Source organism: Drosophila hydei, unplaced genomic scaffold (genome assembly GCF_003285905.1).
Source record: "Drosophila hydei strain 15085-1641.00,03,60 unplaced genomic scaffold, DhydRS2 tig00008124-arrow-arrow-pilon, whole genome shotgun sequence".
Taxonomy (NCBI): Eukaryota; Metazoa; Arthropoda; class Insecta; order Diptera; family Drosophilidae; genus Drosophila; species Drosophila hydei.
The window spans coordinates 1,521,780-1,540,685 of NW_022045834.1; the positions used below are offsets into that span (position 1 = coordinate 1,521,780).

Here is an 18,906-nt window from a genome sequence, read left to right on the forward strand (position 1 = left end):
AGTGCATTCCGGATTGCAGATGGGCTCACAGTGCAAAGTAGCAGAATTGGAATTCTGACGTTTAACATAGCCCTCACAGCAATGTGAAAATTGACGTATTCTGATCTCAGGATTCAAGGTATCAACGCTGAAAAATTCGTTTATCAATTATTTTAAGTTCTTTTTGATATATTTATATGGTTTTTTATAAGTACTATACTGTTTTGTAGCAGATGCCCGACTCACGATTTGCCACCATCTCACGCACCCAGCTCTGATAATCGTTTTGCGACTGTTTCCAAAATTGCCCATGTGCGTAAGCCAGACAAATAATCAGCAGACCAATAATAATGCTATTCGAGCGCATTTTTTCTCTCTCTCTCTCGCGCTCTCCTTGCAGGACAGTTATGCTAGGCTTAAAGGTAGGCGAGCAACTGAGCTGCGTTAATTTTGAGAGCTGTTTTTATAGAAAGCTTAAGAACGGTTCATTGTCATTGTTCATTGTGAGTGTGTGTGCTTAAAATAGATGAATTTGCGCTGAGCCGTAGAAGAGCACGTTGTTGTAATGTGTTGAGTTGTTGTTGAGCATGCATATATTTGAGCGCCACTACAGCTAAGCCTCTGTATTACTGATAAGCGCGCTCACAGCGCATTTCTTTGTGCTTGACATCGCATTATAAAATAAGAATAAAAATATATTTGTTTTTGAGATAGTATATATTATTTTAGTATATATATATGTATATTTATATATGGCTAGTCAGCTAGTCCCACCATCTGTTTGCCTCAAGCATGCCTGCGGAGCCCAGTATAAAGTGTCTGCCCAGCAGCAGTTGAAACTCGTGCATCAGAGAGGCATTCACTCGCAACGGATTGATGGAGGCGTAGGTGGTCACCGTATCCGGCGACATGCATTTGTCTATGAACCGCGTCTTGCCCTCTAGGCAACGACAATGACCTTCCGCATTGCAATAGCCATTCTCGCAACGTTGATAGCTCTCCTCGGCGCCCACAACTATGCCGCAGCCGCAAACATTTGGCGCTATGCAACGGCCATAGAAGCCACAGCCGCGTTCACACACCGCATCGCATCTCTCGCGATTTCGCACATAGCCATTGAAGCAGCGGCAATTTCCCGGTGAAACGCAGACGCCATTGCGACACTCGTCCCCACAGTCCGGCAAGCAGCTGGTTGTATTGTGATCGTAACGGTATCCGTTCTGGCACACGCATGTCGTTTGATTCGCACAGAAGCCGTTCTCACAGCGCCTAAAGGTTGAGAAAGAGAGAGAGAGGGTTACAGAGAGCAAACGTTAGTTAGAGATGAGAGAACTAGAGATGGTATAAATAGTGAAATAGTGATGTGAAAATATCATTGAATTTCTATAAATACGAGTTTATCTTAAATATTTTATATATTGGATGTATGGAAAGGATTTCAAGTTATATATAAACAGACTATATCTGATAACTAGGATTAAAGTAAGTAATATAAGATTAAATTTACTATAAATATGCTCATCTGCTCTTAGTATATGCAAATATAGAAAGATCTGTTACAGTATTGCCATAAAGATCGAGATCTAAATTGATACATAATACATAGGTAATGATATTTGATATACATCATATATATACACATATGTATATATGTCATATAATATTAAAGTACAATATATGTTAACATAAAATAAATATATTAAAAAGTTCTAAAAACCTTTTGTGTAATTCGGGATATGTTTCTTAAAATTTTGATCATAATCAAAATTGAAACTGGAAAATAACTGAGCAAGAGTGATAGTATGATCAATAATTATAGTTTCTCTGTTCTTTAAGTTATTAAAAAGTTGGAGCTGTGGAAGTATTCATTAAGATTTGCCATTTCTCTCCAAGATATCTATATATCCATAACTCACAAAATATACCAAATTCATATACTTAGAAATTTATAGTAATCTTAGCTCTCTTCCTGTTTTTAACTAAATCTAAAATATTTACTGCAGCTCAAATTAATATTTTTCTCCATCTAATTAATTATTATATAGTTAATTTAAATTTCCTTGCTTTAGTACTCACATATAGCAATTGATTTCACAGGAGCTGCGATTCATGCGCTTCTGATAGCCTGGAAAGCACTCGCACTGATTGGGAGCCACACAATGACCATAGCCACAGTCGGGTATGCACATGGGCTGGCAGCCCAGGGCATTGGACTCCCTTAGACCGCGGGCATAGCCCTCGGCGCAGACGCATTTGCCCGGCTCCAGGCACAGCTCGTTGTGGCCGCAGGTGGTGTTGCACTGTGGCTGACAGAAGCGCTTCGAGCCATCCAGCTCGAAGCCGGGCTCACAGCGACAGGTGCCATTCAAATAGCACTGGCCATGCGGACAGCCCAGCGGGCAGGTGGCCACGCACTCATTCCGATAGTTGAGCACGAAGTCCGAGAAGCACTGACACTTGCCGCCGGGCAAGCAGAAGCCATTCTCCTTGCAACGGTCTCCGCAATCCGGAACACATCGCGACCAATCGTACTCGTAGCGCCGCCAGCCCTTGCAGCAGACCTCGATGACATTGAAGTACGGATTAGTCGAGCTGTTGCCAACGATCTTCAGTTCCTTATCGTACTGAAAGAAAACAGCTCTGAGAACGCCCAAAATTATATTGAAAATTTACACAATTTAAAGTAGCTTTCGAGTCTAATCTCTGGCTGTACTTACGGCACTTCCCGGTAACATTTGTCTGGATAAACGCCTCGCTGGGGCAGCGACAGGCCCTGCGGTATGATGTAGGGCTTGCGCGTCGATGTGGTCGAGGAGTAGCGGCGCTGTTGCAGCTGCTGTTCGCGCTGTTGCTTCAGCAACTGTTGCTGCTGGTGCAGTCGAAGCTGCTCATCGAGCAGTTGCTGCTGCAGCTGTTGTTCGTGCAGCTGCAGCTCGATCGCCTGCAGCAGGCAAATATAGATCAACAGCAGGCATGCCTGCAGGGCGACAGTGCGCAGCAGCCTGGTCGAAGGCATTGTTTCTCTTCTGGCTTCCTCGCTCTGATTTTCTCGTTTCCTCTTGTGCGATGCGAAGCACTGCCTGATCTGGCGACACAGTTGCGCTCAAGTCTCAATTGTTTACTGTGTGGCAGCAGCAACAGTCGCAGCAGTAGCAGCAATTGGAGAAACGGGTCAGCGTTTAATCTCAGCTGGGAGGGAAGCGGCGATAAGCCAACGAGCTTTCAATTAAAAATATTAGCAAGAGACTACGCAGTGCTTAAATTAAGAGTACTTCAACGAGACGTAGGCAACAAAATATACAAATAGAGAAAGACAACAGTAGGCTGAATGAGGGACAGAGGGAGAGAGAGATATATAGAGAGAAATGGAGAAAGACTGAGAGACATAGAGAAATAAATAGAGCGAAAGAGAGAAAGGCTTATAGAGATTGAGATATTGATATATAATAGAGTTAACAAAAAAGGGAGAGATAGAGAAATATATATGCATATAATTATTGACTTGAGAACTATTTAAAACTCACCTATTAACAGTTCCGGTGGTACGTATACGTAATATTATATTTCGTTTTGAGGAACAAAAAAATGGGAATAAATTTTTAAAATACTGATAAATATTTATATTTAAAACAATATATATGCTTATTTTTCATGTAATAGTTGTCAAAATAAATAAGTGTAAATAAATATAAAAAAATATCTTATAATTAATTAATTATTTAATTAATTAATTATAAGATATTTTTTTATATTTATTTATTTAATTAATTAATTAATTAAAAAAAGATTTCTCTATATTTATTTCTTTCTTTCTAATATTTAAATAATAAGTTGAATTATTATTATGCTATAATAAATACAGTTTTTATAAATATTTATAACAAAATATATAAATAATAATAAATAAAATTCTTTTGTAAAATTTAGAAAATATTTATGTATAAAATATAATAAGTCGACTGCTAAAGAAATAAATGAAAAAAAAGTACATTAAATATTATGTCAAGATCAAAATAAATAATAAAACAATTTAAAATCAGTTTTCAGAAAAATCGAAATATATTAATGTAAAAATTAACTTGATAGACTTGATAGACGTTTAGTCGTATAGAGCTTTTCTAGAACACAAATTTCACAACCTCAGCTGAGAGAAAGATTTGAACTGATATTGAGAACATGTCCGAAAAAAAGGAACAAAAACAAAAGCAAACGCAACTGATAAGCCGTCCGCAGTGATTTAGTGGGGCAGTAGCACGCGAGCGAAACTTGAGAACTTAGTTAGAATTTAGCAAGGGGATTGCAAACAACGAAAACCAAAACAAAAAGGCATAAGTGGAGCTAGCGAGAGGACAATGCATACACTTAGGCACGCCCAGCAGGCTTTGATAGTGCTGGTCGGCTTGGGCCTGGCCGGGATGCAGGCAAACGTGCCCAGCTACTCGGAGTACGATGCGCCCACGCGCTATGACAATAGGCGCGGAGGTGGCGGACGCTACAACAACAGGCAACAGGCAGCGGCGGCACAGACGCTCTATCCACGCTCGGGCGGCATCAACTTTGACCTTGCCGAGACGCCAACCCAGCAACAGCAGCCTCGTAGGCGGGAATACATGTTGCGCGTTCACGAGGGCGTCTCGAGTCGCGACCAGCACAAATGTCGCATATGGGTGCCGTAAGTACAGCGAAAGCTCATAGCAAACGAACTTTGCTTAATTTGCTTTGTTTACCAAACAAACTTTGAAGAATAGAATTCGAATTCAAGTAGACTACGAGAGACCCTAAAAGCTCTGCTGCAGCAGTTATTTTTAATGTTTTATTTTATTTTATACAAATATAATATATATGGGGTATATAACAAATTAAATATATATATAAATGTACGGAAATTAAATATTCTAAATTAGCCTAAGACTAAAGAGCATCCATAATACAAATTTTACAACTATAGCTTTAAAAGTTTTCGAGTTGCGCTTAAAAAACCAATAAATTCCAACTCTAATGAGCGCTAGTTGCCATGATATAGATTCTAAATCTGTTTAAGAAACTACATACCAAATTTGATATCGATAGACTTTAAAGTTCTCGAGTTATTATTGAAACTTCACGATATCAATAAAATAAAATTTTGGAATTTACGTATACTTAATAAGTTCCTAAATAACCATTTTGATAACTAAAGCTCTTAAAGTACTCGAGTTATATTTAAAAAAAGAAACTTTAAAGTCAACTTTTTATCGAAATGGATAAGATTTTGGTATAACTATATATTATATATTATATTTATGACTGAGTAAGAGAATGTTGCATCATATAATATAATATAAATAATATAATAGCTGATATACAATCAGAGCTGGGCATCTTCTATGCAGGCTTCTAATAGATTTTCAATATATAATACATAATCATATCAGTAGTCTATATGTCGTTGACTTAAGCGCCTTCCTGTTGCTCGCTTAACTTTGGCTTTTTCTAGCGCTGAGGCCGTTTCCAAGTATCCGCTGGCCAGTCTCATTCAAACGGATGTGGCCAACAAGCTCAGCTCGATTGAGGTCTGCTGCACCGGCTACACGCCCACCCGGCTGATGGGCGTGACCGTCTGTCGGCCCATCTGCAGCTGCCAGAACGGTGGCTGCCGCATCCCGGGCGAATGCGATTGCTACGAGGGCTTCGTGCGCAACGACAATGGTGACTGTGTGTTCGCCTGCCCCATCGGCTGCCAGAACGGCAGATGCTATCTGGACGGCAGTTGCCAGTGCGACATGGGCTATATGCTGGACGAGACGCGACGCTTCTGCCGGCCCATCTGCAGCAGTGGCTGCGGCAACAATCCGCGCCACAATTGCACCGAGCCGGAGATCTGCAGCTGTGCCAAGGGCTATCAGCTGACCAACGAGGGCTGCCAGCCCGTCTGCGACCCGGACTGCGGCATCGGCGGCATCTGTCGGGACAATAACGAGTGCGACTGCGGACCGGGCTATACGCTCAAAGACGGCGTCTGCCAGAGCGATTGCTATCAGTGAGTATTGTCGACATTATCAAACAGGAATGAATAGACGAAGATGAAGATGGGCAGTAGAAGAAAGCTTAGATAAATATTTATAGGGTATAAGAACTGACGGTAATATACCCTACTGACACACTTATAGAGTATTTAACAAGTTGAACTTATAAATTTGTTTTAGCTTATGGATGTAGCTAGGATAAAAGTTGTGTATTGTGTTAATGAGTGAGAAGAGTATATTAGTTGTGTGCAATGCCCGTCTGTCAGCAGGCTTGAAATGTAGAGCAGACACTTTTTAATAAGTTGCGTGTGGCTAATCGGAAAAGCGATGGAAAATCTACCAAAGCCTTGCAGTTTGAGCTCTGCAATTTGACAGTGAAGTCAGTGTTTGATGACTTTCTTTTAAGATAATATAATAATAATAATAATAATATAAGCATAATAATATAAGCAATTGCAAACTGAATGAACTATATATTTACATAAAACATATTATACATGTGTGTCTAAGTATTTAGTTATAGATATACAGATTAAAATGATATCGGTTTTTCTTTCCACAGAAAATGCTACAATGGCGTATGCGTGAGTCGCAATCGTTGCATCTGCGATCCCGGCTTTAGCTATCACGAACAGTCCACGATGTGTGTGCCCGTCTAAAATCTAGCTAGGCAATTGGTTATAAATACTTTTTTAACACTTTATTAATAATAATAAATGATACTTTTTAAATACAACAAATACTCGTTCAACAACCAGAGGCAGGAAAACAGCTATTGGGATTTCAAATTATAAATCTCTAATTTTTGTAAAGAATTATTTTTATAGTTTATCGTTACAGAGCACATAGCAGTAGTTCTCCTGCTCTTGAATGGCCTCTTGACGTCGGTGCTTTAGGTAGAGATGCGAGGCGACAATAATGAGCAGCAAAACGATGAAGCTGCCGGCGGACCAGGCTAGAATCACTGGCCACTTGGATGTGCCGACTGCTGGCCGCCTCGAGTTATGAGCCGCTTCGCCCAGATTCTGCTCTGTTTGCTGATCGATGCGAATGGCTGTGGTCGCCTGGCAGACCAGACGCTGCTCGTGCTCTTCAGCCGGGCATAATAGTTGGCCTGTTGCCTGGTCGCAGCTGCACAGTTTGAGATCCACGCAGGGCTTGTCGAAAGCATCCTGGCAAATGTTGACGCACTTGATGGCAGCTTCCTCAATTTCAGTCCATGCGCGCCAACAGCTGCAGCTGATGCTGCTACAATTTGTGCCTGGCTCCTTTTGCTGCAGCTCATCCAATTGCCGTTCCGTTGAAGTTGTCACTTCCAGCCGCAGCTGACAGCCAGCCGCAGTGCGCTCGTAGCCAGAGTGACACAGACACTGCTCGGGTGCCACACAATCGCCATTCGAACAGTCGCCACTGCAGCTGGGCCTGCAGCTGGTGGCATTGAGTCCATCTGCCGGCACGTAGCCTGCATTGCAGGCGCACTTCTCGGGCGCCACGCAGCTGCCGTTCACACAGCTCATCGTGCAGCTGGGACGGCACAGATGTGGCAGCTCCTTCGAGGTCGGCTCGTAGCCCAACTGGCAGATGCAGAGCTGCGGTGCCATGCAAGTGCCCAGCTCGCAGGCTGGCTCACAAACGGGTTCGCAGACATCTTTTGAGTCTGTTGCAAAGCGATAGCCAGGCTCGCACTCGCAGCTGTTGGGTGCGATGCACTTGCCATGAATGCAGTTGGAGCTGCATTGCGGCTCGCAGGTCTGATTGGGACCCATCAAGTAGCCGGAGTTGCAGGCGCACTTGTCAGGCGCAAAGCAAAAACCATTCGAGCAGTCCTGGCTGCACTTCGGCTGACACACCTGCTCGACCTGCGACATCTCGAAGCCAGGATAACATTCGCACTGATTGGGTGCCACGCATCGGGCATAGTCCGCACAGCTCTCTGGACAGTGGGCTTCACACAGACTATGATTTTGGCTTAGGACATAGCCTGGCTTACAGATGCAGACGTTTGGCGACAGGCAACTGCCATTATCCGGACATGCTGGGCTACAGATCGGCTGGCAGCTGCCATCTACGGCGATCTTGTAGCCCTCGTCGCACACACATTCTCCTGGCTTGCTGCAATTGCTATGCGCTGGACATGCTTGTTGGCAAACCGGTTGACAGCTTCCATCTTCGGAGCTCATGTAGCCCTCGTCGCACACACATTCTTCTGGCTTCTTACAGCTGCTGTTTGGTGCACATCCTTGACTACAGATCGGCTGGCAGCTGCCGTCTTCGATGCGCTTGTAGCCCTCTTCGCACACACATTCTCCTGGCTTGCTGCAACTGCTATGCTCTGGGCAACCCTGACTACAGACAGGTTGACAGCTTCCATCATCGGAGCTGGCGTAGCCCTCGATGCACACACATTTGTCGGGCTCCTCACAGTTGCTGTGCTCCGGGCAGCCCGCATTGCAGACTGGCAGACATCCGCCTGAGCCTCCGTTGTTGCTGTAGCCCGTGTCGCAGGCGCATTCTCCCGGCGACTGGCAGTGGCTATGTATGCCGCAGCCAATGCAAAGTGGAGTGCAATCATTTCCTATATAACCGTTATTGCAGCTGCATTGATCAGGCGCGCTGCAGTGTCTATTATCGCCGCAACCTGCAGTGCAGACGGGCTGGCAATCGTATATCGATCCTTGATAGCCTTCACAGCAATAGTAATCCGTTTCAAATTTGTAGGCGGTCTGTGACGTAAGTATAATAGTATTATAGATAAGTCAATTGTCATTCATACTGAATGGGATGATGATGATGATGATGATGGAGGCGAGGCTGTTGCTAATAATAATACTGATGATATTGCCAAGAATAGTATCCAGACTTAAGAAATGAATTTGTACTTTGATCGCGCGAAGTCTGGATTTCTCCTTCATGAATTCGCTTATCACTTTTTGTGAAATTAAGGCGGAAATACTTGAGAAATATTGCCTTGCGCTATTTGAATTTTGACATGGTTTTCTAATCTCACCTCCGGCACGTATTGCGTTTCAAGTCGTGATTTGGTTTTCCAGATGAAGAATACTCGCTTTCTATACGTTATGGTCCTCAGCCTTTGTACCATCTGAGTGTACGAAACTCTCTTCAAGCGACTGCACACTTTAGTATCATACATCATTGTTAGACAACAGCCACAAAGGCTCATCAGCAGATATATCATTAAGTATAGACCCTGCATTCTTAAGCTCTTCTCAACGAACCTTTCGCTAGCTCAAACCAAATGCAACTGAGCAGTGACTGAGACGTTGAAGCGAACTCGCACTCGGACAAATGTTTCAGTTATTAAAATACATCCGGAAAGTATATATATTAGTTACATTCATGCAATATGTATGTATGAGTTAAGATATAAACAAAAAGTGAAGCGAAATAACAAATTTTGCTATCAAAAAATATATAATATAATATAATAAAATCTTATATATATAAAAAAGGTTTTCTTTTGTATTTTGCTGTTGTTGTAATTCATATTATTTTATTTGATTTTTAGAATAATTCTTCGTCGTCATTATAATTTTTTATAATTTAAAAAAAAAATCATTCAATTGTTTTTGTTTTATTCATATTTTTTTTTATTATATTTATATCAATTAAAAAAATGAAAATTATTAAATATATCTAAAGCTCGCAACAAAAAAGGTTTTTTATTTATATTATTTCATAATTACCTCAGGAACCGTTCGGAATTCATATCGAGAATTAGCGCGGTTAGCCCAAAAAATGATTCTGGTCGATGAATGCTCCGGCAGCTTTATAAGTCTAAGTGTTTGTTTAGTATACGAAATTTGTTTTCTTCTGGAACACACAAATCGAGGAATTCTAAGTCCACTGCCAATTGCCACAAAATAAAGTGTGAATAGCAAACACAACCAAAAGTGATAAGAACTTTGCATTTTTGAAGAAAATTGTCGATTTGAGTGCAACTTTCTGTGCGAGTCGGCAACGCGTTTCAAACTCAACTGTGAGCGCAGATTAGTTAGTCAATTTCGCATGTACTTTGTTCATAACATCCGGCATTTTACAAGATAAAAGAGCTATGTTAATAATAACTAACGTTGAGAGATAGAGGGAGACAGACTGAGTAACAGAAACTGATAAAGATGATAATACAACTTAGCCTTTGCTCATGTAAAGCGCTCAACCTTGGACCACATCTTGGATGTAATCAGCATATGTATGATGTGGGTTGTAGATGTATCTAGTTTGCATTAGAATCAGGTCATTTATTTTTTACTTGCTTAATCAATTTAGCACTCAGTCAATCATTTAGTTAATCAATCAGTCAGCAACACACCCAACAGGCAGCGAGACAGTCATCAGTCTAGGCAGTTCGTGAATCTTATGTTAATTGAGCCAATGACTGCATTAATATATATAAGAGTTAATCTAATAGTCTCAGTCAGCTAATTCAATCAATCAAACAGTTTGACAGTAGTTCAATTAATCTGTCAATTGGATAAGAATATGCCAGTCCGTAACAATAATTAGTCAGTCAGTATTGATATGAGTCAATCAGACAGTCAATCACTCAAGCAGTCAGTCCGTTGTTTAATCACTCAATCAATCAAACATTTTGGCACTAGTTAAAAAGTCTGAAATCCAGCCAGAAATTGACTCATTTAGTCAGTGTGACAATCAGTCAATTCAATTCAATCAAAGTTCAGTTAGTCAATGAATCAGTCAAGGAGTTAGGTTGTCACCCCATCAACCAGTCAAAGAAAGTCAATCAGTCAATCAGTCAATAGAACGACTGTTCCACAATTCAGTCATTCAAACAATCAGGCTATCAATCAATCACTTAAATATATAACTTATCATCAATATGTAATATAAATATATTTAAGTCAATTAATTATTTGAGCTCATAAACTTGAGTCAATCAGATTCAAAATTTCAATTTTAATATATAATTATTTAATGTATTATCGACTAATACTAGACAACAACAAAATTGTTTATAACTTAAAAATGAAAATGTTAAAAATTATTATTGAAAATAAATGAAATATTTTAATTGAATTTGTCACGTATTTAACACTGTAAGCCTCATAAATTATTTTTGTTTTTGAGGTTTTTTTTTCGATGCGTCACAAAGAGTTGCTAAGCACATTTTTACTGCAAGCTGATTAAAAATGAATTAAATTACATATATTAGTTTATTTTTGCTCTTTTTATGATTTTGATTTGAATTGGCTTATTGCGCATAGGATGCGTTGGTGATGCCTTCCAAGCTCGTATCGTATTTATCTAGATCCAGACACTGCATGGGCAGAACATTATTGTCTGATTGCATTTCAAAAACGGGCTCCTTGTTGCGCCTTTTGCAGGCCAAGACAATGCATGAGACCAAGCTGATGATCGCTAAAGCAACTGCAACTGATAACATGATGATGGTAATTGTGGCCTTCGTATGTGAGCAGTTGCGATTGAGCTCATCGCTTGGCTTGTAGCCGGCAATGCATGCGCATTGCTCGGGCTGGGCACAGTAGCTGTTGTCGCCACATTGGCTGCTGCAAAGGGGCATGCAGCGGTTGCCCACGCCCGTATAGCCAGGCCGGCAAGCACACTTGCCGGGACCTATGCAAATGCTGTGCGCTTCACACTCCGGCGCACAGACGGGCGAGCATTTGCCCATCGCATCCTCTGCATAGCCATTCAGGCATTCACACTTTTCGGGCTTGCTGCAGTAGCTGTTGGCCAAGCAGCCTGTTGAACAGTGTGGCTCACAATCTACACTTTCTGCACTCTTGCGCTGAAAGCCCGTCTGACAGGTACATTTGCCTGGACTAGAGCACTGCGTGTTATTGCCACAAGCCACACAGATGGGCAGGCACTTGGCCTGCAGCTCGGACAGCTGATAGCCTGTCTGGCAGCCGCATTTGTCTGGCTCGCTGCAATAGCCATGTTCTCCACAATCTGCCTTGCAGATGGGCTGACAGACGCCTTGCTCATCTCTACGATAACTCTCAATGCATTCACAACGTTCTGGTTGAATGCAATGCTCGTGCGCGCCGCACTCCGTCTGACATTGTGGCTGGCAAACGCCCAGCTCATTCTCCACGTAGCCCTCCTTGCACAAACACACGTTCGGCTGGGCACAGTGCATGTTGAGGCGACAAGGCTTCGAGCAATGCGGCTCACAGATGCCCGTTTCAGTTCGCTGATAGCCTGGCTGGCATTCACAACGGTCTGGTTGAATGCAATGCTCATGCGCGCCGCACTCCGTCTGACATTGTGGCTGGCAAACGCCAAGCTCATTCTCCACGTAGCCCTCCTTGCACAAACACATATCCGGCTGGGCACAGTGCATGTTGAGGCGACAAGGCTTCGAGCAATGCGGCTCACAGATGCCCGTTTCAGTTCGCTGATAGCCTGGCTGGCATTCACAACGGTCTGGTTGAATGCAATGCTCGTGCGCGCCGCACTCCGTCTGACATTGTGGCTGGCAAACGCCGAGCTCATTCTCCACGTAGCCCTCCTTGCATAGACACATGTCGGGCAGAGCACAATACCTGTTGAGCCGACAAGGCATGGAGCATTGCGGCTCACAGATGCCTGTTTCAGTTCGCTGATAACCAGGCTTGCATTCGCACTGACCTGGCAGAATACAATGCTCATGCGCGCCGCACTCCGTCTGACATTGTGGCTGACAAACGCCCAGCTCATTCTCCACGTAGCCCTCCTTGCACAAACACATATCCGGCTGGGCACAGTACCTGTTGAGTCGACAAGGCATCGAGCAATGTGGCTGGCATATGTCCTCAACGCGCTCGTAGCCTGGCTTGCAATCGCATTGTTCTGGCTTCGTGCAGTGCTCGTTGGCATTACATGATGCACAGCGGGGACTGCACAGACCCAATGCATCCCTGGTATAGCCCACAACGCATTCACACTGATCCGGTCGAGCACAGTATTGGAATCGTCCACACTCCGCATGACAAACGGGCTCACAGTTGGTGGCATTCAGCTTGGATCTCTGATAGCCATTCAAGCACGTGCATTCACCTGGCTTGTGGCAAATGGTGTGGCTGCCACAATTCCTTTCGCACTGTGGCCTGCAAAGCGTTTCGTTATTATTTGGCTCAATTTGGAAACCGGCGCGGCAAACGCATTCGGGTTTCTCATCGCCCACACAATCCGCATAAAGACCGCATTTGGGCTCACAAGTGGGCTTGCACTTGTTTGAAGTTTCAATCTGTTGACACGTAGTTGCTGTAGATAGTTCATTAGTTGTTAACAACAGTTTGCCCAACTCATACCACTGTAACATAGAAATCTTCCTGCGGCTCTCGGTAACGCATCGATCCAGTTGTATCCAACAGAGTGTGAGTCACTAGCTTCTTCACCATCTTATTCGTGGCCACCAGCACGGGCAAACAGTGCGCACTTGTCGTATTATAGCCTAAGGTATAATCCAACTGGACCAGGAGCAGGCATATTGGCACGAGCACACGCCCAAATCCAACTCCAGCTCCAGACATGTTTAGCAATTTAAAGTCAACTTTTCGATTCGGTTGAAGTTTAATAAGTAACTGATTTACAAACTCTGATTTCATAACTTATATAGCTTTACTTTTAGTTTATTAAACCGCAAAAACCTTAACGATTCCACACTTTATAAATACTATATATAGTTGCAAATATTGGCAAAGATAAGCGAATTGACTCTTGAATGAGCAAAGGAACCAGCATAAATTTAAATCTTCAACAAAGTTACAAAGTTAAATAATTTCAGTTAATTAAATTCCTATAAAATCATTGAATTGTTATCAAAAATTGTGTCATCTAATTTAAATTTAATTATAATTAATTCTAAAAAGTTGTTTTATATATGTGGGAAACTTTTGCCTTATTGCTAATATAAATTTCAATCAAGTGAAGAAATAGTAGTTAATTAAATAAATTAACATTTTTTAAATTAACCTAAATCTTAAATATTATACTAATAATTCCCATATATCAGTTCAGCGTATATAAAATATCTTTGAAGTTCTTTATTGAACTAAATATAAACTTTTCTCGAATTAGCTTTTTTTTTAAAGGCTGCGTTTTAAATTTAATTATAACAAAAAAAGCTGTTAAGGAAAAGTGCTGCCCATCTTAAAAAATTTAGCCTGGTCAATTTTGCCAATCGTCGCAAAGTCTAATAATTGCATTTGGCATTTAATGACTATTCGGTTCTGGTCACACTGCCCTTAAGGAAAAGTACTGCCATCTGCAAAAATTAAGCGCTGACCAGCTGTGCCAATCGCTGCAAAGCCTATAAAAGGCTCTATGGCATTTACTCACTTTGTACACTTTGGTCACACTGCTCTTCTGAGATCTTAGCGAATGTAATTTAAAAATTTATATAAGTTTGGATATTCCTGAATATTCAGAGCTTTTGAATTTCATATGAAAAAGTGTTTAGTCGAATTAAAAAAATATTAAATTCTATAAATTTTTTTAATACATAAATAAATTATAGTCAGTCCCTTTATGTCTATTTAAATCTTTTTATGCATTTATTTATATATTTTTACAATTAATATCAAAGAATACTTTATATTCAACATTAAACATGAAGTCAAACATATTTTAAAGACTAATCCTAAAACTTAAATGTAATTAAAAAATCATAAATCAAAGTTTTGCCCTTGCTTACATGATCTCGCAGACTGCCTAGCTTTCAGCTTTAGTTCGCTAAGGCCTAGCTCTACGTTTTATAATTGAATTTACTGTGAGTTATCATTTACAATGTATTTGCTTGTTTTATAAATAGGCTGCAATTTTAACTTGATGTCATACATAGTGAATGCTCTGTGCTTGCTCCGATAAGCGAAATCTTGAAATGCATTTGTCATATTCAATGCTAAGGACCTCGGCTTGACTTCATATGGCCATATCAGAAGCAAAATAATTGAGAGTAGGATGAGGTCGTTGTTTTGGCCACCGAGGGTTCAACAAACGTTTATATACACACATGCTTATATATGTATATATATATATAGAAAGAGAACTCTGATAAGCAGTAGCACAAACACAAGTCAGATCTGAATTGTCTGTAATTCGAATCTCATTTGTCAGTTCATTTGTTAATTGTGCACTAAAGCGAATGGTGTTGAGTTATCCCAGACTATAGAGAATACGAAAGAAATATGTTGCGCCTACTAATAATAGGTCTGATCAGCTCGCTGCTGATTTGCCTACAAATCGATGCCTGCACGGAACGTATACCGTAAGCTGCTGCCTAATCGAACTTCATAAAGATTTTATATCTAATTGACAACAAATTTTTGTGTAGAACAATGAAAATGAAAGTGAGCCTCATTACGATGCGCAAACATAATTCATCAAGCAACTGTACCACCGACTGTGGACAGCTGGTTGTGCGACCTATTAAAGAGGTGTGTATAAAGTGCACTAGCGACAAATTAAGCTATTCTAATATGGAAAAAGGAGAATATAGACATATATTAAAATATATAAATTCAAGCACTTTTTTTGACATTTTATATATTCCTTTTGAAATTAAAATATTTTAAGAAAAGGCTAACTCTGTTCAAGCAAAGAATCACTTACATTCATAATTAATTTAATTAATCGACTCTTTAATATGAACTCTTGTACTTGGTCAGTGATCAGCGAACTGCTTATCTCTTATTCAATTGGTTTTTAAATATATATATTACTTAATCAGCTATGAACTTTACATTCTATAGAATTGATCAGCTGTTCACAAATGATCAGTTCTTTTGAGTTCTTAGTCATGACAACTGAACTGATCATTATCTAAATATTGTATATCGTGAAAGTAATTCAACTACAAGACTTCATAATTAACAATTGAGTTTATCAAGGAAATAAGATATAGAGTAAAGCGGATATAGAGTTCACAACTTTTATTTTATATCAAGTTGATATGATATCTGCTGTGCTCTCTCTCTATCTCTCTCCTCTCCCTATCTCGCTCTCTCTTTCTCTCTCTATATCTATTAATATATCTATTTCTCTTTCTGTCTCTCTGTCCTCTATATCTCTCTCTCTATCTCTCTCTAAGTCTATTTTTCTTTCTGTCTCTCTCTCTCTGTCTGCTTCTTCAAAATAAAATTTAAAAATTGTTTATTCCTCACATTCCATAGTTTAATTTTTAATTTTATAATGACCTGATTTTGATCGAATTTATTTATTTATATATATATATATATATATATATATATTTATTGTATAATCAGACTTATATGTCAATAGAAGATGTTTGCTGCGAAGGCTACGAACGCAAGGAGGAAAAGTAAGTAAGCCCTCAGCCTTAACTTAAAACTTACCTTTAGTAAATATCTCAATCATCTCTCTCTCTCTCTCTCTCTCTCTCGCTCTCTCTCTCTCTCTCTCTCTCCCTCACCTTGTCTGCCTGCCTTAGCGGCGTGTGCTTGCCGAAGTGCCATGATTGTGGCGTCGGCGGCAAATGCCTCTCGCCCGAGGTGTGCCTCTGTGATGCTGGCTATAGCAATCGGGATAATCGCAGCGTTTGCGCGCCTGTTTGCAGCGAGCCCTGCGTCAATGGCAATTGCATTGCTCCGGATGTTTGCCAGTGCGCAAATAACTATCGTTTTCTTAACAATAGTCTGTCGGTTTGCCTACCTATTTGCAAATCTAGCGACTGTACGAATGGCATTTGTCAAGAGGATGGATCCTGCCTCTGTCGGCGTGGCTATCGCCGCAATGAGACGCTGGACAAGTGCGTGCCCAACTGCCCGAATCTGTCGGAGCACAGCGATTGCATAGCGCCGAATGAGCAGCGCTGTCATGACGGCTACGAGGGCCACTGGGACCAGGAGCAGAACTATCGCTGCGAGCCAATCTGCAGCAGCGGCTGTCCCAATGGCAGGTGCTTGGAGCCCGAGCACTGCGCCTGCAACGTGGGCTTTGGCCATGTCGGCAATCATATTGAGGCGGGCTGTGAGCCGATTTGCCAGCCGGCCTGCATCAATGGCACCTGTGCAGCACCGAACCACTGCCTGTGCCAGCCAGGACATGTGCCCACGAATGGCAGCCAACACATTTGCACGCCCAGCTGTCGCCAGGGCTGTGAGAATGGCGTCTGCAGTGCACCCGGCGAATGTGCGTGCAACGAGGGCTATAAGAAGCTAACGCCTCATCGCTGTACGCCCAGCTGTGAGCCGCAATGTGGCGTCAATGCACGTTGTACGGCGCCCAACATCTGCAGCTGTCATGAGGGCTTCGTAATGGCAAATGGCAGCAGCATTCATTGCGAACCACATTGCAGCAAGCAGTGTTACAACGGCATCTGTAGCAATCCCGAGGTGTGCAGCTGTTTGAGTGGCTACGAAGCGATCTCGCCCTACTATTGCGTAGCCAAATGCAGCCACTCCTGTGTGTTCGGCACCTGTGCAGCGCCAAATGTGTGCCGCTGCTTCAATGGCTACCGGCCCCGCGCTCACGATCCCTACGTCTGTGAGCCCATCTGCAGTGAGCCGTGTAACCATGGCCGTTGCATTGCTCCGGAGATATGCGAATGTGAGCCGGGCTATGCGAAGCGTTGGCCCAGCGGCTCATGTGAACCGCATTGCACCCAGAAGTGCATCAATAGTCGCTGTGACGGCGGACGTTGCCGCTGCTATGAGGGCTATCGTCTGCGCGACGGCTCTACTTCCATATGCGATCCCGTCTGCTCGCCCAGCTGCATAAACGGCGAATGCGTCGAGCCCAACAGCTGCAAGTGCTGGCCCGGCTACGAGGATACCAAGCTGTTCTACGAGTGCACACCCGTCTGCCGGCCGAGCTGTCAAAACGGACGTTGCAAGGCGCCAGGTCGTTGCGTATGCAACGAGGGCTACATGCTCTACAATACGAGTGCATTGCATCTGTGTCACGCGGCATGCCAAGAGCGCTGCATCAATGCCGAATGTCTGCGTCCAAATGAATGTGTTTGCATGCCCGGCTATAGTTTTATATCCATCAGCAGCAGCGAATGCAGCCCCGACTGCAGTGAACCCTGTGAAAAGGGAAGCTATTGCGCGGCACCAGAAACCTGCAAGCGGCTGACATATCGTGCTCTGAGCTCAGATGGAACTGGTGGCTTCTCCAAGTGGAGCAAGCTGGGCCTAACTGCACTGCTCTGTGTGCTGCTCGTTATGCTGCCCGTGATACTGACGCGTGAGTATCTGCAGCGACGTCAGTCGAGGAAGGATAAACAGCGCGTGCATCTGATCGAGAATCCCAGCTATGGTGTCTGCGTGGCGAACACTGAAGAGTTGCCTGCTGATCAACAGATTGAATTGGGCGATTAGGCTAATAAATACTGATAATCGTCGCTTAAAAATCGATAACAAATGTTTTAGGCTAATCGATAAGCCATACATATCGATAACATTCTTTGCAAATGACAGGTAATTTTTCTTATATAATCGATAACATGAAAAAAATGTTAACAGCACAAGTAAACGATAATATACGATTAATTATCGATAACTTGATTTGCATATATGATCGATTTCTTTACACTGAAGAAAATATGTTAATCTGTATGTAAAATGTCAACAAAATGCAATCTATCAAATTTATGTTATCGATCAATTTGATAAAAATTAAAAAAAAAATATATTGATTTATATATGGAGTGACTTTTTAAATTTATGTTATCGATCAATTTGATAAAAATTAAAAAAAAAGTATATTGATTCATATATTGACTTTTCAAATTAATGTTATCGATATATTTGATGAAAATTAAAAAAAAATTATAATGAATTGTATATGAAGTGACTTTTTCAATTTTTGTTATCGATAAATTTGATGAAAAATGAAAAATATGTATAATGAATTGTATATGAAGTGACTTTTCAAATTAATGTTATCGATATATTTGATGAAAAATAAAAAAAAA

General features: G+C 41.6%; 5 protein-coding genes across 6 annotated transcripts; 2 read left to right on the forward strand and 3 right to left on the reverse strand.

Annotated features, from left to right (window-relative positions):
• Nucleotides 1-686: 686 nt before the first annotated feature.
• Nucleotides 687-3,070, reverse strand: LOC115483397 (tenascin-like). Its single transcript, XM_030225186.1, has 3 exons — nucleotides 2,697-3,070; nucleotides 2,056-2,619; nucleotides 687-1,248 (listed from the first exon to the last, which is right to left on the reverse strand). Exons 1-3 carry the CDS (start codon nucleotides 2,993-2,995, stop codon nucleotides 744-746), a joined length of 1,368 nt encoding a protein of 455 aa, XP_030081046.1. The 5' UTR covers nucleotides 2,996-3,070; the 3' UTR covers nucleotides 687-743.
• Nucleotides 3,071-4,272: 1,202 nt separating this feature from the next.
• LOC115483399 lies at nucleotides 4,273-6,737 on the forward strand. The gene is made up of 3 exons (XM_030225188.1): nucleotides 4,273-4,651; nucleotides 5,456-5,998; nucleotides 6,547-6,737. Exons 1-3 carry the CDS (start codon nucleotides 4,332-4,334, stop codon nucleotides 6,641-6,643), a joined length of 960 nt encoding a protein of 319 aa, XP_030081048.1. The 5' UTR covers nucleotides 4,273-4,331; the 3' UTR covers nucleotides 6,644-6,737.
• LOC115483396 (tenascin-like) lies at nucleotides 6,711-9,944 on the reverse strand. 2 transcript variants are annotated; one of them, XM_030225184.1, is made up of 2 exons: nucleotides 9,689-9,944; nucleotides 6,711-8,707 (listed from the first exon to the last, which is right to left on the reverse strand). In XM_030225184.1, exons 1-2 carry the CDS (start codon nucleotides 9,911-9,913, stop codon nucleotides 6,806-6,808), a joined length of 2,127 nt encoding a protein of 708 aa, XP_030081044.1. In that variant the 5' UTR covers nucleotides 9,914-9,944; the 3' UTR covers nucleotides 6,711-6,805. The 2 variants fall into 2 exon arrangements, with proteins under 2 accessions (XP_030081044.1, XP_030081045.1); XM_030225185.1 differs by lacking the exon at nucleotides 9,689-9,944 and adding an exon at nucleotides 8,992-9,252.
• Nucleotides 9,945-11,214: 1,270 nt separating this feature from the next.
• LOC111600335 (multiple epidermal growth factor-like domains protein 11) lies at nucleotides 11,215-13,501 on the reverse strand. Its single transcript, XM_023316399.2, has 2 exons — nucleotides 13,280-13,501; nucleotides 11,215-13,215 (listed from the first exon to the last, which is right to left on the reverse strand). The coding sequence occupies exons 1-2, from the start codon at nucleotides 13,499-13,501 to the stop codon at nucleotides 11,215-11,217; spliced, it is 2,223 nt and encodes a 740-aa protein (XP_023172167.2).
• Nucleotides 13,502-15,157: 1,656 nt separating this feature from the next.
• Nucleotides 15,158-18,310, forward strand: LOC115483394 (multiple epidermal growth factor-like domains protein 10). The gene is made up of 4 exons (XM_030225173.1): nucleotides 15,158-15,237; nucleotides 15,304-15,406; nucleotides 16,235-16,290; nucleotides 16,420-18,310. Exons 1-4 carry the CDS (start codon nucleotides 15,158-15,160, stop codon nucleotides 18,308-18,310), a joined length of 2,130 nt encoding a protein of 709 aa, XP_030081033.1.
• The last annotated feature ends 596 nt before the right edge of the window (nucleotides 18,311-18,906 follow it).